The 25,438-nt window shown below is 45.1% G+C and overlaps 1 protein-coding gene across 5 annotated transcripts; it reads left to right on the forward strand.

Annotated features, from left to right (window-relative positions):
• Positions 1–1,062: 1,062 nt before the first annotated feature.
• Positions 1,063–25,305, forward strand: LOC108077767 (very long chain fatty acid elongase AAEL008004). Of its 5 annotated transcripts, XM_041777087.2 has the most exons (11): positions 10,553–10,709; positions 16,967–17,213; positions 18,610–18,692; positions 18,928–19,035; positions 19,253–19,333; positions 20,174–20,257; positions 21,200–21,256; positions 21,337–21,442; positions 21,497–21,633; positions 21,695–21,850; positions 23,564–25,305. In XM_041777087.2, exons 2-11 carry the CDS (start codon positions 17,156–17,158, stop codon positions 23,906–23,908), a joined length of 1,215 nt encoding a protein of 404 aa, XP_041633021.1. In that variant the 5' UTR covers positions 10,553–10,709; positions 16,967–17,155; the 3' UTR covers positions 23,909–25,305. The 5 variants fall into 5 exon arrangements, with proteins under 5 accessions (XP_017026746.1, XP_041633021.1, XP_070142647.1 ...); XM_017171257.3 differs by lacking the exons at positions 10,553–10,709; positions 19,253–19,333 and adding an exon at positions 1,063–1,357; XM_070286546.1 differs by lacking the exon at positions 20,174–20,257.
• The last annotated feature ends 133 nt before the right edge of the window (positions 25,306–25,438 follow it).

Consider the following 25,438-nt stretch of genomic DNA (forward strand, 5'->3'; position numbering starts at 1 on the left):
TTTAAAAAAACTGCTTACCAAATTTAAAATTATTAGAAATCAAAATTTTTGGCCATTTTTGCTTATTTTAATGATGTAACCCCTTATTAAATTTCGCAAAAATGGCCAAAAAATCGATTTCTTCCTGACATATCTAGAAAGATTCCCCTGTTGATGCTGATCAAGAATATATAAGGTTTATAGGGTCGGAAAGGTCTCCTTGACTGCGTTGCAAACTTCTGACTGAAATTATAATACCCTGCAAGGGTATACAAAACCTAATTTAGTCTTAAATACCTACTTAAAATATGAATAGTACCTGAACTTGGCAATAAAAACAAAACAAATTTTAAAATTGCTAATATTTAAAAGGTGTCATTCTATCAGAAACGTATATTATTGGTACAATTACCAAATAAATACGAAACCATTGGGTAGCAAGAATTATCTTTGGTTATATGTATATTCTGGGTATCCTAAATCGGAAATCAACATAAAATTCTAGTAAAATATACCTACTTAAAATGGGGAACTCGATTTAACGACTTAACAGTCAACTCCTAATATTTTATTATTGTTTAGACTTTGTCGCTAACAGAAAAAGTGATACAAATCATTAGTTTTTTTTTTTAATAGTTTAGGGAAGTGTGAATTTTCGTGCATCAGTAAATATGTACGTCCCCTTACGCCCAGGAGCCATCGAACCACGTTGGAGTCGGGGTTAGGTTACAATCTTCGAGTTGAGGTTGAGGTTGGGTTCAACTCTGGGGTCTTGTCGTGGTCAAAGGCAATTAGATTGTTTGTTTTGTTTCGTGCACTTGACGCCTCGTAGCGGAAAGTTTTCGCACTGACAACTGCACACTGCACTTGGCTCTCGGCGGCGGCGGCGGCGCTGACCGTAAAGTTTCCATAGACCAGTCAGAAAAACTGGGCATTCTCTGCGCCTGCGCTCCAGCTACGACTGAGCACCAGCGCTGCCTGCCCGCCGGCGTGGGAGCAGCGCTGCCGGCGTCGACATTCGCCGTTGCGTCGCCGCGATTCGCGTTTTTAATCGGCAACTCAGCGGCGACGTTGCTCAGTTTTCATTCAGAAGTCAAGCGCGCGCTAATCGCCGCGTCTCGTTCGTGTGGGCCAGAAAGCGATTGCAACAGCAGTCAAGTCAGTAGCAGCAGCCATCGCCATCGGTTTTACAAAGTTCTTTGGCAACACAATTTGTGAAATAGTTCGGGCCCGTGCAATTTCTGTGTGCCGTTGTGGTTTTTGCAGTTTTCAGCTTGGCAGCTTTACAGTTTCCAGTGATTTACCAACCGATCCCCCCCAAGCCGAGAGCCAGGCCCGGCCAGCCAGCCGATCGTTGCGGATTTTTCAAGTTGGATTGGTAAGTCTCACTCAGACCACTCCGCCACATGTGATTTCTGGCTCTTTTGCAACTGTTCGTTCGTTGGTCCGTTCACAATAACCATTTTGGACTGGACGGCGGTCCAATTCCGCTCCCGCACCTCCTTCTTCCCCTGCTCCTCCGCCTCCTCCTCCTCCCGATGCTTCCCATTAATTCGAGAGATAATCGATTAAAATCGAAACAGCCGTGTGGCAACCCTGGCTTGACACTTGCTTAAGTATTTTATAAAGCCTGAAATATCCCCACAGGTTTTATGTTTCTTTGATCTGGGATAAGATTCTCATAAGAATTTGAAAAGAGTACGTAATATCAGCGCGGGGGCTGAGATTTAAGTCAATCTACTAGAAAAAAAATTCGATCAGCTGAGCTTTGTTTACATCTCGGAGGCCAGAACAGCTGCTTGCCCGATTCAAGCTAACCATTAAACTATGTAGGTGATTAGGAATAAAGATCTTAAATTAAGCAAAACATATAGAATTAGCCATTTGACAGTATATGTATACTTTTCCCAGCGACCCCTTGACATTGAGTTCAAAGTTCGAGCCTCGAAGTGCTAACGGCCATGGGCAATTAGCACGCCCTTGCTGAGAATAGCTGTATAATTGGCAGTGTTTTTTTTTTTTCTTGAGCTATTAATTTTAATGTAAAATACAAAACAAAAAATATCCCAGCAAGTGCGGAAAAGATCGCCACAAAACCGGACTAGATTCCGACCTTGGACTTGACTGTTGCGGTGCAGTGCATCCTCCTGCCCTTGGCAAAAAAAGCACTCTTGGGTTTTCCCCCAGCGCTGGCCGCTGGATGGGGGAACCTGTTTGGGGAACAACTTTCGAGGACTTGCCATGCAATATGATAATGGTGATGGCTTTCAATCCGACGATGATCGCTTCCGTGTTGCCAACTAATTGGAGTGACTGGCTACGCCCCGAAAGGGAATCACCCTTGGTCAGTTCCTGCCCCACCTGCTCCGCGACAATTCCTTTGTTCTGACTCAGGACGGGGCTGCGGGGGCGGTGGGGATGAGTGCTAACAAATCATTTCAAACTGTAGGCCGGCAAATGGGAATTTCGCTTTCGCAATCGACATTTACATATGCTAACCATCCGGGTTTCTTCACTTCTTCGAATGCCACGCACGTAGTGCGCGTTTCAAGCGAATTTACAGGCTACACGCCAATCCCCTCCCAGATCGCAGATCTCGAAGCCAAGATCTAAGGCCCGACGACGGAGAAGTAGCCTCCCCGGCGGCCGGATTATGGGCATTTACGGGACGTTTACCCAAACAAACACACAAATCCAAACACTAAAGCGCTTGGCATTGACTTTGGGCTTAAAGCCCGCGCGACTCACTCTCTATAAATAATTCAAGCGATCGTTTACGTTTGTCTAGATTCTAGAACAGGATCCCGGCTTCCTCTCAGAGTGCCTGACCAAGTTGGCTGAGGGGCCTGCTAATTGGCAAACAAGCGGCGCACACGCCCAGACAACTGTGATTTTGGCCAGGCCAAGAGACAGCAATAGCTAGCTGAAAAGGTAATAAACACCGAAAGATGAATGAGAGTCAGGTTCAGTACTCCCAAGACGTTGGTTTGCAATAAAAAGATGATTTTTGAGTCGGTTGATAAATGTAGAAAATGTACAAATACCAAAGGTTATTATGGATTTCAAATTAAGGTATGCCAGGTATTTAATCCTGTCGACTTTAGAACATTCTCCCATTTGAACTTGATTGCTCTTCTAGATGAAATGCGCATTCACTAAAGTCTGGAATATTCCCGAAATCTTAAACCGTGAGATTCAACTGGCGTATCCAAATGTTAAATTAACAATATATATTCGAGTACATGGCCCAAACGTGTGCTGTCATCCAGCAACGTCATTGCTTCTAATCGAACTTTGGCCGTAGAATTGTTCGAAAATTGATGAGACGTCGGGGACGCTTCGTGGCCTGTTAGCACGCCACTTGCCACGCTGCTTTACTTTTTTGCCAATGACGGAATATTTGAATAAGGGACCGTAGAAACTCTTAATGGAAATTTTAAGTGACTAATTAGAAAGAGATGCATGTGTTTATGTTTCAGGTAATTCCTTGCTAATGCACTTTTAAGGCTGTTAATATATAGATTTTGGGCTTTGAACTGATAGGCTTTTTGTGATGACTAATATTGTCCGCCTCCGTCTGCTACGTGTGGGGCATTTAAAAGCGACCAGAAGCTACCAACGGCCACATCTCAGCACTCTAGACACCAGACAACACGCTGACTGACAGGCTATTCGTGAGGCGTTGAGTGCTCTGATGTTGGAGGAAGTTGTGTCACTTAATCAGCTGAATCTGTAAAATCAGCGACTTGCATTTCCACCTGCATCACCTGATTGCCGCTCTGAACTTCAGCTTGCCAGCTCTCTTTGGTGGCCTACTTTCCGATTGCCTCACATGCCGAAGCCGAAACAAAGACTCGAAGACACCGCGGACTAGGCCGATTCCGATCCCGATCGCGATCTCAATTCAGAAGCAATAACAAATTGTGTACGAGCGTATGCACGACGAGTTGGCTTCAAAATCTTGGCCGTTAATTGCCGTAATTAGCGCGCCAAACGCAAACACGAATAAAAACAAGCAGAGTCAACAACAAAAACAGGGAATACAACAAATTGATCATTACAAAATATTCCATAAATGATTCGCGCTTGCGCATGTATCCGCAGCTCTTCTTAAACATATTTACGCATTAAGTCGGGATTCACTGAATCTATGGACCTGGCAGCTCAGTTACTAGAGATCCTAATTTGTTTGCCTAGAAAGATAAATGTTATTGTTCTGAATCTATCTTAAAAAGTGTGCTTGACATTTGTTTGCGCCTCCTAACGACTTTCAAGTACTCTGTTTTTCACAAACCCACTTGCCAATATGCTTTTAGCTTGTGTATTTATGCTTTTCGAAGTTGTTTTCATTCAACAATCTTTTTATTTAAGTCTTGGATAGATAGATAGATCGATTCTTTTAACTTTTAATTAAAACAACCATTTATTCGGTTGGAATAATCGGAGATATTTGCAACTTTATAGAGTCGTTTGATGAAAATCTTTCAGCTAAATTGTTTCTCTTCATAAATTTAAGTAGTCACTTAATAATACAGGTTTAATTGATTTCAGCTGATGGGAACAAGAGTTAAGCCTGACTTGGATTGGGTATTGGAAGTGGCTAATGATATTTTCCTAGCTGTGTGTGCTTTTTTCATGCGAATCATTTCCGCGTGGATTTACATTCGAATTGCATGCAATGCATTAATTAGTATAAATTCTAAGGCTAACAAGTAAGAAGGCTTTAGTCGAAGGTGTGGACTATAAACATACTTCGTAGGCCCTACGAGATACAATCCAGAATATAAATCTTAATCGCTTATTGAGCCTTACAATATACCCAATTTTCTATACCCAGGGTATTGGTACGAGTCAAGGGCCGGAGCAGAATCAGATCTTCAGTACAGGTTTCCGGAAGCCAACCCACTGACAGAGACAACATTGAAACCGGGGAATTGCCTTGACATGGCGAAAATAAAAATGATCCGACCTGCCCAAATTAGTGACTAATGTGGCCAAAACAAAAGGCAATTGTGCTCGTACGACGCATTTGCTTCTTTGCTCTTTTTTTTTTTTGGTGCTTTTCTGGTTTTAATGAACATTTTGCTCGTTTGCGCAGTCGCTTTGCCCGCTATAAATCTGTCAACAAAGCACCGACTTCTCACTTGAGGATTTTGACATTGAAATGCGGCAGAAGATGGAGTCGCAAATGGAGATGGCGATGGCGATGAAGACCCCAGCCATGAAGTGTTGATTGAGTCGTCGAGCCAACACAATCATTGGCAACAATGAAGCGCCTGCAAAATAATACTTTTCCCCTAAAAACCAAAAACCCAGCACGGCATTGTCTTGCCTGATCCAGTCCCCAAAATCTCTGGTAAACGCTCATTTGCGGTTTATGCGCCGCGAGATGAGCACACGCACATGGCACATTGGCTATATGGGGCTGGTGTGGGTTTGCACAGAGATTAGTGGCTATTAGCGGCGTTACCTTGGGGCTGGACGAGGTGAGAAATGTGCCCAAGAGGGGCGGCCTTGGGCGGCGAGTGCGCAAAGTCACTTTAATTGGCATCGGAATCGGAATTGGAACCTTTCGAGGGTTCGTTCTCCGCGGAGAAGGTGCAGGTGTCACGGGCTCCTCCCTGGGGATTATGCAATTATCTGTGGAATGCCATCATTGTGAAATAGCACTTTTACAGCGACTAATCGATGGCTAGCTTCAACTGTCGATTAACGGTTGTAATTGCAGGTTGTCGCTTAATTAACGCAATTCGCTAAAACCGCTTCCCCGTAATCACAGCGGGTGCAAAGTGCACCACAACCCTTTGCACACTGCACTTTCCACTGCCCTCCAGTTGAGTCGGGACCGAGACTCTCAATATTTGACTTTCGGCTGCCCGTGGACAAAGTCGGATGTTCGACGCTGAATTAATATTTTCTTTGGAAAACTCGAGTGCCGCGGCCAGATGAACTTTGTTTATCCACTGTGAGTTGTTTGAGGTAAATAAGCTACAAATTGCGCCATGTGTATGTGGTGGGTTGGTGGGTCCCCCGGCAAAAAAAAACTTTCGATTGCTAGAGATTCTCACACTCCCAATGAATGGATGCCTGGATGGATATGGATGTTGTGATGGCCAAAACGAGAAATACTACTACTAAGACGTCTCTATCGAGCGGACCCAGAGCCCTCTTCAGATCATATTAGCTTTGCTGGGTGTGTTTGGGGCAAATAATGGGTCTGGGAAGCGTTGAAAGTACACGTGAAGCGCTGCCAGTTCCCAGCTTTTAGCTTCTAGCTCCCAGCTCCCGATCTGGCAAACTGTGATTCCCATGCTAGTCCCTGGCCGTGCAGAGCCGAAATGGATCTGTGAAAGGTTCAGCCGAACTATGATTCCTACAATGGCTGCGACTTTGATAATAAAAATATTTGATTTAACTAAGCTTAGTTATTATTTTACCCAGTTGAGGTACTGTTTCATCGACGCTTTCCATTCGGCAGCCGCTGTGTTTGTTTGCTCGGCAATTGCGAAAACGAAACGCTTGACTGAATTTTATTTCCAGCCTCCAATCCCAGCCTCCAGCCGCAGCCTCATCAGTCAGTTGTCAGTTAGCCAAACAGCTGTGCCCGCCCCGATCCACATTTTGGGTGGGTCACAACCACCACCGCGGGGTGTTGGGCGCTATATATGAGCTACTCATTATCGGGTAGCGTAATTTTTAGCCAAATTTCACGCGTTTCTCAGGGTCTAGAATGGGGCTCGTCAAGTTTTGTGTTTAATGGTTCAGCTTCTTTTAATGCAGGGCCACGGGTTTTATGACCCGTAGAAGTGTCAGGGCGTGGAGCCCCCTCCCGGATCGCGGTGCGGTGAGAAAGTCACAGTCAGGGCCAAGATCGAGATTGGGCCTCTATCCGGCCATTGGGCCATCATTGCCGGCTGTCACTTTCGGTGGTGGCGTTGGCCAAGCCATGCCGTTGACGATGCATATTTGGTGTTTCGGGGTATTTGCCAAGCTTAATCATTATCATTACCACACATTAGCTAACTAAGCCTTCAATTTGAAAGGTGTCTTTGTGCTTTGTCTATTACGGTGACGTGACCATTGTGCAATGCCTCAAGTGCCCTTCCCCCGTCCTGAAAGTACACCCGAAAAACCAAAGCCAAGCTCGAGTCCAATTTAAATAGATTTCTTTTTGTATTTCGCTGTCACCGCCATCATTGTCTTTGCCGTTCGCGTAGCTCTTTGTTTTGGTCCCGCTGCTGCATATTTAATTATTTTTCATTTCATTCGGTGACGGTATCGTAAGTGTCTCATTGCGATCACCAGAGAACCCAAGCAAGCCAACCCAGAACACCTTAATGAGCTCCAAACGAGTTAATGCAGTCTATTTATAAATAATACCAAGAATGCTAAGAGCAGGCCAGTTTGTCAGTGATTCCCTCGTGTCAATGGCAACCAAGCCGATTTCTAGGTGGGTTTGAAACCGCTTGAACTTAAAAATCCCTACAGATATCATAGGTCCTTCACCGAAAGGTATATTTTTTTATGTAATCTGCCAAGTGCTGAATTCTATTCCATATTTGGGTTTTCTTGCAATAATACCTGCTAGAATTTCGTGATATTTCTTGGACTCTTAAGTGCCAGTTCTGGCTTTCAGTTTTTCCTATTTTCTGGTCACCAGACACGCCCCACGTTTGGAAGCTCGCAAAATTCAAAGCCAAGCGAGCGCAGAAGACCAAATCGCTTCTCTACGTGATTGGGCTGTTCAAGTCGCCCGATGGCTCGATGGCCAACAACGCCTGCGCCCTTGACTCACTTGTGTTGGCCCGGCCCGGCCCGGAGGAGCATGTTCGGAATACTTATGGCCGGTGATTGGTGGTGATCAGTAAGCCGCTGTGGCCGTACCGTACAATCTGCGCCTGGTGGTGGGCGGCGTCTCATTAGGATTATGATTATGAGGCATATTAGAAAATTGCCCTACGCCTCCGCTCCGTTGCAGTTGAGCAATGCGTTAATTCCATTCAGCAGCATCCGCCGAGTTGAAAGTTAAAAGCTGTGTTTAATTACTGAGCCAGCGCTGCGGAAGATGAGTGGAGATGGAGCTAGAGAAGAAGATGGAGATGAAGATGAAGATGGAGTTGGAGTTGGAGCTGTGGCATCACAAACGGTCGCCGTTACTGTTAGTTGACTGTGGCAACGCAGTAGCGTTGATAATGGCATTTCATTTACGAAATTTATTAATCGATTTATATGCGCCAACACACTGGGTAGGCGAGCAACCCTAGCTATGACTCGGTTTCGGGTTCGGATTCGGACTCGGAGGTGCGTAAGGTGCATGCGGGCCCAAGGTGAGATGTAAATGTGTTTTGTCTCTTGGTTATTGGGCTTTGAGCTTGATCAACCGTTAGCGATTTGCGATGTCACAAGGGCAAAGGGTAGACAGTCACAAGATTATTTATAACGGGGATTCACACAAATAAATAATGGGTATATGTTATGTGTGGATAATATTGAGCCAAAGTTAGCTAGAACATAGTTTAGGATCGTAGCAATAACATCACCTCTTGTAAAGTCTTATATTTAACATTATTATTTATTTGAAATGTATGTAGTACTATGTTGTTTGTTTAGCCAAAAACCTTCTTTCACGCGCCAGCAGAGCGAAGGTGGCTTGCGCTTGACACGTTTAGTTTTGACATTGTCATGCCCAAAGCCCCATAGAATCTTGGCCAGCGGTGGAGGAGCCAGAGTCCACTGGGACGTGGTTACCGCCCACCGGGCGTTGGATCGCTTCGCTTCGCTTACGACACCGGCGTCATCGCGAAGCTTTTGCGCATGCGTATCGATTTGCCCATCGGTTTCTGTTTTTTCTGCTTCGATTTCGATCCGAAGCCGAAGCTCTTCTTTGCCGATTGTTTGCCTTCGCAAGTGCGTTATGGTCGCTGCCGCTGACTTTTTATTTATTTATTTATGTATTTATTGTTTATTTCTATTGAGCAACGCTGCAATATTAATTGGTTGTTTGAAAATGTTTTGTTGGTTACTGATATGAGTAGGTGTGTGTAGGCCTTTTACGAATCGAAAAGGCAAGAAATAATTTGGTTTTGTGTTTTGTAGCTACTTTGATTTTTTATTATGGCTTTAGATATGTATTTTCTAGGACTTTTCTTGTATTTATTGAAATGTGTTTCTTTCTCTATAAAACTTTTTTTTGTATTTTATTTCGGATAGTGTCCCAAAGTTAACTCAAAAACAGACACTACTTCTGTATTCGAGCTGTCCTGTCCGGATAAAGGTGAAGCGGTGTGCAAAGTTTATGGTTCTGAAGGGGGTAACATCGTTTCCGGTTCATTTCCTAAAAAAAAGTGCAAGAGCAAAAACGAAAACGGCTTCGGCTCCGGCGGCAGCGAAAAGAAAAACAACAGAACACCAAACACACCCAGAGGGACACGCGAAACACACTGACCCATGTCCCTGCGACGCTCTCTATGTGTGTGTGAGTTGTTGGTCCTGTGGCACAATTAAGGGGTGGCTCAAAGCCAGTGGAGAGTAAGCGAAACCGAAAAACTAAAAACAAACAGGGACTCTATACTCCGTTAAAATAGCATCGACTAAGGGGATATCAGGTATCCGAGGTCTGAAAAAGATTTTAAAATAAATATAAAATTCGAAGTTTTTAAAAAACAAAGACGTCTTTTGAAAGAAAGTTATTTTGTATAATTGCCAGTATATTAATTTCTTCCCCAAATTTGTAAACACAAAAACCGTAGCATATGTTTTGGCGTTACGTACTTAAATTCTGCTGTTTTCCATATTAATCAACTCTATATTTTTGGAAATATAAATTCATTTCGTCGTTACACAAATCGAATATACCCCTAGTTAAGCCCGCTACCGTGCACGTATAAAAAACTAAAAACAATATTCGGAATCGCCAAGCGGTGAGGCAAGGAGTGTTTGCTTAAGGGAGGGGAAGAAAAGAGCTCTTCAAGCCTCTCTCTTCGCTCTCGATGACATAATGCAAGTACTCGCAAACAGACATATGTACATACATACAAAATATATATATGCTCGATTGTTTAATGCTGTTCTTTTTGAGCCTCACTCACGTCAGCAGCCACATTCGCATTTGGCGGCATGTGCGTTTTGGGAGGCGGTTCGCGAACGATGGCAACCCTCGAGCCGCGCCGCAGCACCATTGCGTATCCAACGGATACACGCCGCCTGAGCCAAGAGAGCGAGAGCGGCCATCCGTTATCAGCGGCCCAAAGAGAACACTCGCCGAGGCAGCCGGTCTTTTGGCAGATACAGAGAACGAACGCCTCTGGGGGCTTAGGTGTGGGTGCAGGCGTTGGTGTTGGTGCGCTCGTCGCAGTGCGCGTGACGCAACATTCGACGTGTAAAGCAGCGACAGCTGGTGCTTCTTCTTGCTGCCCGCCTTTGCCATTTGCCATGCGGTCTGCTTCTTGCCGCTGCCGCCATCCACCAGATACAGATACAGGGGCGGCGCTCTTAGGCACGCTCTTCGGTACGCTCTCTGCTCCGTTGCGGCAGCATTGCCTTGCCAGTTGCCAGTTGCGGGCTCGGTCGCTCTTCACTCGACCAACGGGCCTCAGTTTGCATTTCGCTTTGGGTTGTATCTCTCGTCTGGTTCGCTTTTTGGGTCGCCAGGCCAGCGCCAGTGCGATTTCCACACCAAATTCCTAGCCTGCTGCCCAAGATACAACTGCAGAACCGCCAGCGAATTCAAAGTAAAGTGTTTATTCCGATTTGCAGCAGTTTTTTGCTACCACAGGCCAAAGAGTTCCAGTTTACCGTGTGGTTTCGCGTTTCGCGTTCGTCCTTCAAAGTTGCGTCGCCTGCGCTACGCGAGTGCGTTACGTTACATTAGTTGTGTTTTTTAACGTTACATGGGCCATGGAGAACGTAACGAGCGTCGACAGTGCTTATCCGCCGATAAATCAAGCCGTGTCAGGCGGAATCAGTTAACGCCGACCCCGCGACCGCCGCCGACCCCTGCTCTCAATTAGCCAGTTACATTAATTGACCCAAGTGCCGACCGACGACATCAGTTGCTCTCGACGAGAGCGTACTCTCTCGTTCCGTCTTCCACTCTGCTCCTCCACTCGCACCTTTGCCACCCCCTTCCTCGTGTTTCTCCACCTGCTGGGGTTATCAGTATCTCTCTCCAGACTGTCAACTTTTCGGTCAGCCAATTAATCAGCCGCGATAAGGGGACAAATCTGAGATTAGAGCCCACCGGAAGGGAGCCGCTAAAGTGGGACAGGAGTCGTAAAAGGGAGCAGTTACCGCCTCAGGTTGCTGTAACGCCCGTGTGTAAAGATATGACATAATTCCAAGACATTCCGCTCACAGCACCCAAAAAGAAAGAACCTCTCTCTCTCTCTCGGTCTGTCACTGCTTTCTCTCTGCCGCTCTCTTAGCCGGAGGCAAAGAGCTCGCCAAAAGAGCGGAGTGGAGAAAGCAGATGCTGCTGCTGACGCTGCTGTTGCTGCTGACCCCTCAACAAGTCATCGCTTGCCCCTTTGCTTTCGCATCAAATCTGTTCAGCGGAAACGCTCGCCCCCTCTCGGCCACGCCCCCGTCAACCCCGAGACCGTCCAGATCCACCCACCGCCTAATTGAAATGCATGCCGGCACAGATCGTCCCGAACCGAGCATGTAACCCAAAGATATGTATGATTATTACAGTCGTGCATCGATAAGTCGAACTGTCAATGAGCTCGAAGGAAATAGTTTACTGGGAAAATCTGGCATATGGGTTTAAAAGAAAGTTTCGTTGTATAAAATAACTTTATTATACTCCTAAATTCTTTTTAATATTTTCAAGATAAAAAATTTATATTATTTTTACTGCTGTATTATTCAGAAACCCACAAGATAATGTCGTGTTTCAAATGAAATGAATACATTATTAAAATATATAAACATTATATAAGTTGTGGATCTTGGATCTAAAAATATATGATTTTTCATAACTTTGTTCTTACTTAATTATATAGAATCTATATTGTAGATCAACCATCCAAAAGTTACGCAATGCTTATGCAATCAAAATTAAATACTTTAATCTACTCTGAGTTGTAACCTTTTTGTTATTACAAAAGGTAAATATTATTGGTATAAACTGCGGAAGTGAGACTGTAAATATTCGATTGGACACAACATATAATATATGGCAAATATATTTAAATATTTTCGCGGGTTGTGTATGTGGGCTGTGCTCTGTGGTCTGAGGGCTGTGGGCCGCCTTAGAAAACAGAAACGCTGGCGTTTCGAAATCGTGGAAGAGTGGCATTCTTCTCCGCTGGGCGACCCAATAAATAACAAAGGCCAAATTAGATGATTGCGTCAAAATACAAACCGCGTTTCAATTTCCACCTCCATTTCATCAGGTCAACCTGTTGTTGGTCGTTCGTGGCTTCTTTTTGGCGACACACATTCGTAAACAGTTTGACCATGAATTCGATTTTGAATGCAAAAGTCCCAAAAGCGAGGAAACGAGAAGCAAGAAACCAGCAACAAAAAACGAAAAACGAAAGAGAAACGTGAAATGAAAACCCGAAAGCCGTAAAAAACCCGGGCTGTGCTGTCTGTGTGTGTGTGAAATAACGTAATAATTAATTGATCGACAAGTGCGGAGCTGTGATTTGGTATGCGGCCCATCACCTGCCACTGAAATCGATCATGATCATGACGCGGGGGGCCCTTACACCATACCATTCAAAGGCGGTATTCGCGGCAGAGGCGGTAGCAGAGGCAGCGCCAACAGCAGAGGCGTCAGCTTGCGACAGCGCCGTCGCCAGCATATTTCACCTGTTGTCCGCTCTTCGTTAGCCAAAAGACCCAGCGAGATTTCCCAACGAAGGGAGTGGTGTGCTGCAGCCAACGCATTGCAATTTCCCCCGAAAGTCGCCGTCCATCAAATGACCAAATCGAGCTGGGACCCAGGGAGCCATCATCCCATTCCACCAACTCCACTCCGACCACAAAGCGAATGTATGCAAAGAAATTTATATTAATTCGTAATCTCTGTCAGCGTCGCCGCAAGCTCAACTTGAACGCCAACAGAGACGTCGACGGAGACGAAGACGTAGACGTAGACGTGGACGTCGCCGCCGACCGAGCTCCGCCTCTGCTCAGCAGCCGCTGGCGGCCTTAGTCTGTCGGTCGCCGTGGCAGCCAGTTAGTCTTGCTCTGCTAGTCACCGCTGACGGTTCGCCAGTCTCACCCGCTCCGCTCGCGCAAATCCGCTCCACACTTAGTCGCTACGATCCGATCCGTTCCCGCCTCGCGGTTACACGTCGCGAATCTCCAGACACTCGAGAAACTGAAACTACAGAAAAGCGTCTGTTTTGAAAAGGATACGACAGTGTTTAAGCGCCAATGAGCCGCTTGTGTTACCAGGCAGTAGTGAGCTGCAACAGTTACCACTGCCTCACTTACTGACCGAGCAGTTAGTTAGTTACCAACTATTCTGGCCAAAACCCAAAGCCATATAGGAAACCAGCCATTGTAGGCACTGCCTAAAAGGTAAATTCTCGTCCGACTTGAAACGAGATTGAGGTAACACTGTAAAAGGCCGCCCTATTCGCATTCCCCCGTTTCGGAAGTGGCTTCGATGTAGGCTTAACCTTCAAGGTTGTTGGATCCGTACTGACCATTTGCGGATAAGACTAAAATAATAAATTCCTTTGCAATCCTTAAGGATCCAAGATCAGATCTCATTAACTTACCTACTCAGACTCGCATTTGACCCAAAGAAATCGTTTTCACAAACATTTGTCATTTGCATAGCATTTTTGATAATTAATTATGAATTAATTAGATGCAAATCTGAATTTCGGACAACAGGTTTTCGTTTTCTTTGCGTGAAAGTGATTGAACTTTTTATTGGAATGCAAATTATTGTTTGTAGGCAACGAACGCGCATACAAATGAGATTTTTTGCTAGATTTTGCCCAATTTACCAAAGCCATATGTATAGCTGGCATCCGAAAATCGACTAAGCCCCTTCATTGCATTGATGCATTGCCCATTCAGTCAGCTCTGCGCTTGGGAAAGAGGCAATCATCATCCTAAAGCCATCAAATGTTTGGTAAACAAATGTCAAAGTTGGCAACGGCTGTGGCAACCATCACTTGACCAGCACCTCGGGACCTCCTCCGCTTGGGCAATCACTCGTGCCAAGTCAAGGGTTTCTGGGCACGCCCATTCCATCACCCCGAAAAGGCGTCGTCCAAAAGCGTCAAGCATGTCAACACTCGGCAAGTGACTTGTTCTCTGCCAAGCCACATACTCGATTCGAAAATCAATAGGAAATGGTATTTGTCAGGAGGCGAAGACGAAGGAGGAGCACGTGACACCTTCTGGCAAGGCGGTCCTCCTCAAATAACAACAAATATGACAACTGCAAAGACAAACACGACCCCCCGAAAAGCAGAAAAAAATAAAAAACGCCAGCGCCACGCGCCTTTTCGGCGTCATTCATAGCGTGTTGGGCGAGCATTAAACGCGTTTCTTTTTTTTTCTGGGCAACCGTTTTGCTGCCCTGCCGCTTTCTTGGCCCGCTCGGGGGTGCGTCGGGTGAGTCACGCGACACCAGACACCATGCCCCACATCCCGAGCTCGAGCTCGGCTCTCGTGGCCGCGTTTTTCATTCAAGAAACACACTGCGCGCCTCTGCGCACGAGCGAAGGGAAAAGCGAAAAAGGCCGAACGAAGAGAAACCCTAGCAAGACGCTGGTTAGGTGGAGGCTCCTATAAAGAGTCGGCATCACGTGATGGCAGTGGTGTGACTGGGCTTCATGTTCTCCCCTCTGTTTGTTGGGTGATTGGGTGACTGTGTGACAACGTGGCGCCTCCGCTGACGCCGGTTTAGCGGCGTGTTGCTGTCTGGGCGGGCTTTGGGGGTGAGATTGGGCTGGAGAACGGGACTGGGACTGGTGCTGCTGCTGGTACTTGGGGGTGTTGCCTTGCAAGCCCATGTGTGAGGTGCATTGTTGCTTCATGCCCATTGTGTGTGTGTGGGCTTACAGCAGAAAAACAACGGAATCAGGTCAATGAAATGGCAATATTTGGCGCGGCTTTAAGTCGCTGCTGGCATCGCTTTTCAGCGCCCGCTTCTTGGGCAAGCTGGCTGCTATAAGAGAGGTGGTAGTGGGTGGCCAGTACCCAAGACCCCACCAAGACTGCGCTTTTAAATCAGGCGAAGGCAAAGCCAAGACCTCGCCACCTGCTGCCTGCCTCTGCCCCCACTCCTCCGCTCTGAGCTGCGAGCTCGTGCCACTGTTGACAGCATTTTCCGCCCGAAGCCGTGTCTTCTTTGCACTGCCTTGTTTTGACTTTGAATTAGTTGAAATTTAGCTTTTCGGTGGCAGTGGCTTCATTTACTTTCTTGTTGCTATTACCGTTCCCGTGCCCGTTCCTCGACCCGCCCTGTCGTGTTTATTTGGCAAAGGTGTTTGGACGTCTGTTTGTCTTGCCAAGCCCATAAACTGGGCAAACATCGACCGGTTGACATTGCCGGACGACTGCCATTGAAATGTGCCCTTCGATTGTCCCCTTTATGATCAGTGGTGTTTGGTATCCTGGTATCCTTGCGGCTCCGATTCCCAGGAAAGCGGCGATTAAATTTGATTTATGGTCTTCTCATATGACTCCGTGGAAAAGCCTTTTCACTTCCATAATTCGTAGAAGCGACGGGCGCACCCAGTTGAGATTGGAACAGGACTCGGCTCCTCCTGGCTTCCATTAATTATACTTATATGCGACCAGCACTGAGTGCTGGCCATTAGGCGATGCCCTTTCATAATTATCGCCTACACGACGCCCCCTTTACTGGAGCTGCCATCAGCAGGCCTTATTATTAAACATTTACGATACACTTGCGTGACGTACCACGCGGCGTATGAGTAATGTGCTGCCCCCATGACGCTCTTGCAAAGAAGAGGAGCGAGCATCCACAGAAACAGATTTTTGTAATCAAAGCCAGCAAAGACTGGGCAATTAATTGAATTTTATCGTTGCCTATGGGAAAGTCGCATACATAATTATAGTTGACAACACGGACTCGACTCGGAGGCACTTACTCGTCGTCAGCAGCTTTGAAATGGTGGTGCTTCCGAAAATAGAGTCAGTGACGGAGCCAGAGACAGAGGGAATAATACATGAATAGAGAAAGACATGCCCCAGTGAACCGATGCCGAGTGCTAAGTGCTCGCTGGACTGTGTTGTCCTTGAACTTTTTGCGGAGCAAAAAAAAAGCAGGCACAATTTCGTATGAATATTACTCATACGCCGCATACTCCGGCGCTGACGTTCGCTGTTTTGGTGTTTTGGCCAATTTATCGATTCGCGATAACTGCCAGCACGATAAGGGGGTGCAAATTCCGCGCTTGGCCCATGAGAAGCACAAAACAAGAGAAAGACAGAGCTCGAAACAGGAACGTTTCGTTCCGTTTCTAAACAAGATGTAAATGTGCCGATCGAACGCTGACTGAGCAGCTTTTGCTTTCGGTTTATTAACCTCATTTCGGTTCTGCCTGCCTCCGTCTCCGTCTGCGAATGGGCACAACTTATAGGGCCGATAAGGGCACTCAATGCTCAGACGTCGCATAGTCAGTGGAAAATAATTGGTAACAACGAGCCGACAACAACAATAATTAAACTGAGAGCAGGAGGGCCACCTTGGCTAGGCCTTAATATTTATTTATATCGAAAAACACAGCCCTGCAAGTTCGAGTGTTTCAAGCGAGTGGCCTACTTTTTCTACACACGAATCACCTCACGTGCCTGGCGTTATTATAAAATGGGTTATTAACATTTAAAAATATGTGTGTTTTAAGACGAACCTAAAGCCTCTTTGCTAATATGAGAAACAGACGCGCCAGGTTCAGGGCGGAGATTCCATTCAAGAAATGGGTCATTAAATATCATGCTAGCCAGTGTGTTGCTAACCATTTCTATCTATCTTTTTTTTTTGCAGCTCGATAACCTGAATTAGCGCCGAATTCCCAACACCGGAGCTGACCAGGTCGGACGCATTCCGCGACTCCTGAGGGGCAAGACTTGAACCACCAATACCAATTGTACAATCAGCAACTAGCACTGCATCCTGCAAGGATAGAAGGATTCCACTGTCGCGAACGAACAGCAAACACTACACAGCAACACAATGGCCTTAATTATGAAATACATCGACAGCATAAGCAGATACATTGACTCACATGGTGGTAAGTACGAATGCGAGTACGGGTGTGGGAGTGGGTGTGGGTATAAGTGCGAGTACAAGTACGAGTGCTCTGTGCTCCGTGCTCCGTGCTAATTTGCCTAACCTTGATTTCGTTGGGCTTTTGACCAGCGTCGCTCTCGCTCACATTTCTCCCAGCCGAAATGGCAGTGGCTTTGGCCAAAATGGTTAAATCATTTTTAGCACCACTTCTCTAATTGGCCAAGAGAGTCGAGAGTCTGGACTGGAGTTCCTCTCTCTCTCTACCGCTTTCTGCCTCTCTGTCAGGGAAGCTTTCTCTTAAGAATGTCCATCAATTCATTCACGTGCTGAGGAACACCTATTTGCCGGCATTCATCAGTGTGTGCTCCGGGCTATCTATGCATATATTTATCCAATTTATTATAAGTATTCTCCATACTTACACGCAGGAGAGGAGTCTGTGTACCCCTTTGACAAATGTTAGGCAATTTCTAGCTGACTACGAGAAACGTGTTAAAATTATGTTTCAACATGATATATTCGCTCAAAGGGCCTTGTGTGTATGTTTATACGTATACTTGCATAAATACATTTCTTTTTTGGGGACGCCCACACACATATTTCAGTCTTATCGGCTATAAAACACAGGGGTTACTCAATTAGTTTACAACTTACCACAATTTATAAAAAAATAGCATCAGCCTCCAATATTAATTTTTAAATAGATACAGCTATCTATTAATAGTTTTTGTTTTGATAAATAAAGCTACATGTCTTTTTACACAGAAAACTAAAAAGAAAGTTAACTTAAAAAAACCGAAGGTTGTATACGTTTGCAGTTTACAAAAAAAAACTCGAAATGAATAACTTTCAATTCGAAAAGATTTCTATAATAAATAAAGAATCTTTAATAGGGAGATTTGGTTCGCAAACTCACTACAATACAAATTATTTTCTTATTTCAATTGAACCTACTTCTAGAACCCTGAGGGTCTGAATCTTAATATACATTTTTTTTATTTTTTATTTTTATTTTATTACCTATAAGAAAAGATAATGGGGCTTTTTGTTGAGTGTAGGAATTCGAAATCACCGAAACGAACTTTTCAAAAACCATTAAATGTCTGGCATTAGGCGCTGTTTCGAATGCGAAATGAAGTTTGGGTCTTGGGTGGCAAACGCAAACAATTGGCCCCAGAGCTCCGATTATGAGTGCGATATGCCCATGCCCCACTGTTTGTTATCGCAATACTTTTCCACATGTCCGCCAACCCCCGACGAGTGTCGCGAACGTGAGGAGCTACAGGGTCAATGGCAATGTTGCGAATGTGATAAGAGCTTATCTCACAGATGCTCCGGCTGTTGCCTAGCTGGGTTCTCCATTAACCAGTTATTTGCTCTCTCTTCCCTCCGCACAGACTCCAGGACAAAGGACTGGCCCATGATGTCGTCCCCGTTCCCCACACTGGCCGTATGCCTCACATACGTCTACCTGGTCAAGGTGAGTTCTGGGGCTTTCCGTTTTTCGCAGCTGGGTTCAACAGGTGGTGCTCTCAAGTGGAAAGTGTGGGACACACACACACACCTGGCACACTTCTACCGCTGATACGCTGATAAGCAGGAGGTGTTTGTGGGCTGACCAGTCCACTTTCGGGGACTGTAACTTACGACACACCTAATCGTCGAAGCGATAAGCAGGCGATTACATAAAACCTGATACCAACACTCGTTTGCAGGTAGTGGGACCTCGATGGATGGAGAACAGGAAGCCGCTGCACCTGCAGAACACACTAGTCATGTACAATGCCATACAGGTTGTATTCAGCGCGTGGCTCTTCTACGAGGTAGGTACTCCCCGTCCCTTCCCCATCCCCATCCCACATTCCACATCCCAGCAGCAGCAGGTTCACCCTTCATCGCGTGGCATCGTCGCTGACATTTGGATAACCGGACTCTCGAAGGAACCGTGGAGACGAGGACACATCGATGCTCCTCTGAGACCCAATTAATCCAATAACTTACCCTGCTCGAATTATTTTGCAACTAATGTCTCTGTTCTAGTGCTTGATGGGCGGCTGGTGGGGCTCGTACAGCTTCCGGTGCCAGCCGGTGGACTACACAGATAGTCCCACATCCCGGAGAGTAAGTGTCCCGAAAGCCACTGTAGCGTACTACCCATAAGTGTGACCGATAGATAGACCCCGTCAACTTCAGATCCGATTAAATCAAATCAGATCAGAGCAATAATCGTTAGGCCGAGCAGTTATTCGCCAATACCATTCTATATCTGCAGCCAAAACACTCCAATCCGGCGCTGCTTTTGCTTAATCTAATCCCACCTTATATTGTTATTGATTTGGCCACTGACCTAGCCAACGCTTAATGGATTATTAACCAGCCACGCCTCGCCTGTAGTTTGCCCCATACTGTCCTAACTACGTATTGTCCCTAGTATATTTAAACACACTATATATTATATATATATATATATATAACTATCGGCGGCCCGCGACGTCCCGCCAGATGACTAATCCCAATCGAGTGTCCTAACGAACCGAACCTCACCCGCAGGATGCATCTGTACTGGCTGCTCCCAGCCCGAAAAAGTGTTTTGTTTTGTATATAAACGCGTGACCAGAAACACACAAGTGTCACTGATACACTGCGGTGATTAATTTCGCTTCGATTAATCATAATTGCGCTTTCTAGCCTAAGTTGCTACGATACCATCTAAGTGCTGTATTACTCACACTAACCCCAACACCGCACACTGCCAAACCCTGCACCTGTACATATAGCCGACAACTGAGCCACGTTTAAGCCACCAACCAATCCACGATCCGATCCGAAGACGAAGCCGATGCCAATGCGATGCCAATGCCAATGACTATGCCAATCATCATTCGAATCATCCAAAGAATTCCCAGAGTCGAGCAGAGATATATGTATAAACGAGACTCTCTTTATGCTCTACATTTGCAGATAGGCATTTCCGGTTGGCTAACTGGACATTATAGCTTCCGATGTCAGCCAGTCGACTATAGTAATAATCCTAGAACGTTAAGGGTATGTGTTAACCGCCGAACAGTAAGATAACGATACGATAACAGTAACGATGATGATAAGCATTCCAGTTACGTTTTATTTTTAATTTGGGTGTGAGTGCACGAAAGTGGGTTTGGGTACAGGTTCTCCTCCTCCTCTATGCTTAAACACATAATAGATATAACGCACACTTGCCCATGTACATATACATATAGTACAATCATTATGTCACTTCGGTGATAACCGTCTAATTTACGATGTGGTGGGGTTATGGGCTAACGCGATCATCCCGAACAGAACTAATGCTAACACGACCCGCGGCGACACCCGTCCTGAAAGCTAACCCAGATTATAGCATGTGTATGCCGTACATAACTGTCAACGTATCCTCTCCACCGTCACTAAACCCGAGAGATTCAGAGCGTCTTCGATTTTTTATATATCCTCGAATGTTGCCCTCGCGTAACTTCGGACTCTGAAACTAAATGTCAACCCCTTAATTGAATGTTCACCACGCCTTCGGTCCGTTTAACCCCAGATTCGTTTGACACTTTCGGAAGACAATCTATAACCCTACTGAATCTCGAATGCTCTCTCTATTTTTCTTTCTATCTTTTTCTTTCTCCCCTTTCTTGGAGACTCCCCGAGTCTGCATGTATGTTTGAATGAACTTGAGTATTTTTTAAGATATTACGGGAGTTATGTTGCCGGATGTTCCGGCACGGCTGTGGACTCTATCCTCAGAACAATTGAGTTTCACAAGCCGCACAGCATCTCACGTACGTGAAGGAAAAGACAAAGATGAATGTATGGTATTTGTGGTTAATCTCAAGGTTTAAGTTCGGGATAGAGCTCTCAGGAAAGGCTCCTCCTCAGTCGAAACGAATGTTAGAAACCACACTCGCTTCACCAGAAATAAATGCCCCGCTAATCCATACATATCTCTCGTCCCGCGAATCCCAGATGGTTCATGCGTGCTGGTGGTACTACTTCTCCAAGTTCACCGAGTTCATGGATACGGTAAGTGACAAACAGATCGAAGCGAAAGCGAAAATTGCATTCATTAATCAACCCGTTCCGTTGTGCCTTCTTCGCCACAGATTTTCTTCGTGTTGCGCAAGAAGACCAGCCAGGTTACCACGCTGCACGTCATCCATCACGGCTGCATGCCCATGTCCGTCTGGTTCGGCGTCAAGTTCACCCCGGGTAAGTATTCCCCATATTGCAGGCAGAGTGAATCTCCTAACAATTCTCGTCCAGGTGGCCACAGCACCTTCTTCGGCCTGCTCAACACATTCGTTCACATCGTGATGTACACCTACTACATGTTCTCGGCCATGGGCCCCCAGTACCAGAAGTACCTCTGGTGGAAGAAGTACCTGACCACGCTTCAGATGGTGAGCTGCTCCGCGAAGCCCCTGGCTTCTGTTGCTAATCCCTTCTCCACTTTGCCCGCAGGTCCAGTTCATCCTGATCATGGTGCACGCCTTCCAGCTGCTCTTCATCGACTGCAACTACCCCAAGGCGTTTGTCTGGTGGATCGGCATGCATGCCGTCATGTTCTTCTTCCTGTTCAATGAGTTCTACAAGGCAGCCTACAGGAGCCGCATGATGGTAAGTGTAGGAAATGTAGATAACAGGTGGATTCGGAAGTTGCCCATTCCCACATTAGTGGCCCTAACGGGCGCGTTTATTGCTGGCCACTTATTATCAAATTGAAATCTCTGGGATCTGAGACCTCTCAGATGCGAGATGTGCGATCCGAGATTGGAGCTCCAATGCGAAGCACGCTTCCCACGTTGCCCAGGGCGAGCTTTTCGGCCGCAATTAAGGCGACGTGCCGCGTTCCAGATTCCGGTCTGTGTTAATGAAAATGAAAACGACTACGAATACGAATACGAGTGAGGCAAACGCGGTTATATCATCATCATCATCGCCTGCACTGCACCTTGCGAGATGCTGTGCTGTGGTCCAAATTCATTAACAAGATTTCGTCAAGTAGGTCTCTGGGAATTCGGGTGTTGGGCTGCGGAGCCGGTTAACGATCGCTTTTCGGCGCCCAGCATCCGCAGCTCGTCGCTTCGCGTCGCCTCGCGTCGCACAAGTGAAAGTTAAACGGAAAGACAATAACAACGGCGGCAGCTTCAGAGTCAAAAAAAGGAAAAGAAAAGAAACAAAGCCAACACATACTGCCGCGGATTCAGATACAGATACGTGGAGAGACGCACATTGCGTAATGATCGCACTGGGTCACCTGGAGCCCAAGATAACATACTGCTCGGCTAAACGCATCTAGGCGCAGACCAGAAATAAGCTACCCAAGATCTTTTCTTGATATAAAATTCTACATTATTAAAGGTCGAAATTTCAAGATACAAATAGAAATAGAAAATTCATTTCAAAAGATTTATAACCTTACCAAAATAATAACCTGTTAATAATTAATCAGCATCAAATCAAAATGTTAGCCCCGTCTAAAACTGATTAGTTTTTAATTAAAATATTCATAATCAAAACATAATTAGCTGGGGAATTACAGTCTTCAGAAATACCTATTTTTTTACCTATAAATCAAGCTAGTTTTTTTAAACCTTAAGTTATGCAAGGGTGAAACTATTTTTGTTATATAAATCATATTAGATAGAATAATTTACAAAATTATAAGATAAGATAAACATAGTCTTTATAGCAATTATCAAAGCACTATTAAAAAAATCATCCCCTAAAGGGGATAAAAAGTATCTCTAAAAAATGCCTCTACTATTAAGGTTTGGGCGCTGCGCTTGATTGCTAATGCCCCCTGGTACGTTAGAAATAAAGCCTTGGCAAGTGACCTCCGCATTCCCTCTATCAGGGAGCAGATCAACCGGCATTCAAGTCGGTATAACGAACGTCTCACTGCTCACACCAATCGCCTAGCGGCTTCATTGGCCAACACGTCAGTCAGAAGAAGGCTCAAACGTAGACATCCCGCCGATCTCTGGACAAGAGGAAGACATACCTCGCGAGTATTAAAGCAGTAACTAGCATTTTCCACTTGTCATTAAAAATTTGTTAATTTGTTTCCGTTTCTGTTAAGTGCCATGTTATTGTTTTGTTCATATTTATAACCAACGTTTTATAGCCATTAGGTTGGTTGATCAACGTTAATAAAATTTTGTTTAATGTTATGCCAAAAAATAAAAAAAAAAAAAAAAAAAAAAAAAAAAAAAACTATTAAGGTTTAAAAAAAATTTCAGGCTCAGTACATTATAATGTAATTGTGCCACAAGAAATAACCCTTTTCAAGTAACTTCGATCCTAAGCGTCTACCTCTACCTCTTTCAGAAAAAGAACGGAGCGATAGCGGCGGCCAATGGACATGCCAAGCCAAACGGATACTGCAAGAGCATCAATGCCCACGATGACTTGGCCATGCCGCAGACCACGGAGGCCACTGCATCCGCGACGCCTGTGTCGAAGGCCAACGGAAGCACTTTGACCAATGGTCATGCGAATGGAACGGCCAATGGCTACAAGCAGCTGGCCAACGGCAATGCTGCCACGATGACGACAGCTGCCAACGGCAGTGCGCACAAGGGCTCGAACGGCGGTCTTCTGGCGAACGGATACGCCACCAAGCTGCTGGACGATGCCTCGCACGAGCTGAAACAAAGGAAGACGCCGAAATAATATCGGGGCAAAGCGGGGCGGCGCCAGCACAGAGCTTAGGACACGACGGCAGCGCCAGGAGCCTCCTGGGAGAGGCCGGAGCTCCAAGAGTCATTTCCACAGGCATACTCCACCACACACACACACACACTTCACTCGAACCATTCACCACTCTCCACATCGCAGACCATCCATCACACCAAATTCCATGCAAGGACACACGCGTCAGAGGGCAGGACTTGGCTGCCGAAATCCGAAAGAGGCCAGCCCACTGACCGAATCCATTCACGCGGACATACAGATATACATATGCTAATAGTATGCTCACCTGCATACCTATTGCCGCATATGCAAATGTATAGGCATTGCGAATGCACATGCGCCCATTCATCGCTTACGTACTATATAATAAATATGTTTTGTTGCTTCTTTTTCTTTAAACTACTTTAGTTGTACAAAGCTTACCTATTCTAAGTGCCCCGAGCGGATTGTATAAACAGAAAAAAGAAAGAACCTAAACCGGCAGGAGCAAGAAACATAATTCAACTAAATGGAAACATAAACGGAAGCCCAGCATAAACAGATTTAACAACTAAAGCTAATGTTGCTTACACTCGGTTTGTGTGTGAGCATGGAATTCAACTATTTAAGTCTAGAGTTTAATTTATACATACATATATTCTTAAAATATATATATACAGAAGCCGGCAAGTTTTGTAAATGTATAGAGCAAAAACAAATGTAATTTAAAATTAGGCACAATAATTGTTAACAGAAAAACAAAATATAAAAGTCAAGCAAAAATAGTGAAGAGCTATTTTACGTTAAACAGAAGAAAAAGTAAAAACCACAAGCGAAAGTATTCGACAAATTTTGTGCAACGTTTCAAACTATACAAAGATAAACAACAAGAATTCACAGGCTATCAAAATACCCATATAATGTTTCATTAATTTATTATAAATAAATTATGCCGCTAAACTAAAACCGAGAAAAAGGCTCGAGATGGGTGAGTTCCTCATCTCTAGCTAAATATTTAAAAACGGTGCAAGCCCCCAAAAACAAAAACAAATCCAAGCATCCACACAACATGAATATTAATTCAAACAAAATACAAAAATACAAATAGGCGTAAACGTAAGATCGATCCACTTGAAACCGAGCATTAAAATCAGCAAATTGTTGGAATCAAAAAACAAAATAGACTGTAAGTCCCCACACTCTAGGTTCTATAGGTATGCAATTGCAATACGTTTTGTATGCGTAATAGCCATTTTTGTGGAGCAGCATGTAAACATTACCTATGTAATTATTATTATACAAATACAAAAAAAAAAACAACAAAACAAAATCATGTGTAGAAAATTAGGTGAAAATGGAGTGGAGCATTTTTTCAATAAAAACACTAAACAAAATTCGTTGAACAATGATTTATTCTGGGGAGTTAAGTCTTTGAAGCAGCACTGCTAAAATCGATGTTTTCCCAACTCCAGTGAACATTTCAGATCTTCCAGAGGGCATAAAATGCCCAAAGAGCCAGCGATTGTCGAA

This window comes from Drosophila kikkawai, chromosome 3R (genome assembly GCF_030179895.1).
Source record: "Drosophila kikkawai strain 14028-0561.14 chromosome 3R, DkikHiC1v2, whole genome shotgun sequence".
Lineage (NCBI taxonomy): Eukaryota > Metazoa > Arthropoda > Insecta > Diptera > Drosophilidae > Drosophila > Drosophila kikkawai.

Bases quoted from the DNA above. Each gene is read 5' to 3' on its own strand.
- LOC108077767 (XM_041777087.2), top strand. From the start codon at position 17,156: ATGGCCTTAATTATGAAATACATCGACAGCATAAGCAGATACATTGAC. The intron at 19,334-20,173 runs GTAAGTGTCCCG...CTACATTTGCAG, and splicing joins ATAGTCCCACATCCCGGAGA to ATAGGCATTTCCGGTTGGCT. The intron at 21,443-21,496 runs GTAAGTATTCCC...ATTCTCGTCCAG, and splicing joins CGGCGTCAAGTTCACCCCGG to GTGGCCACAGCACCTTCTTC.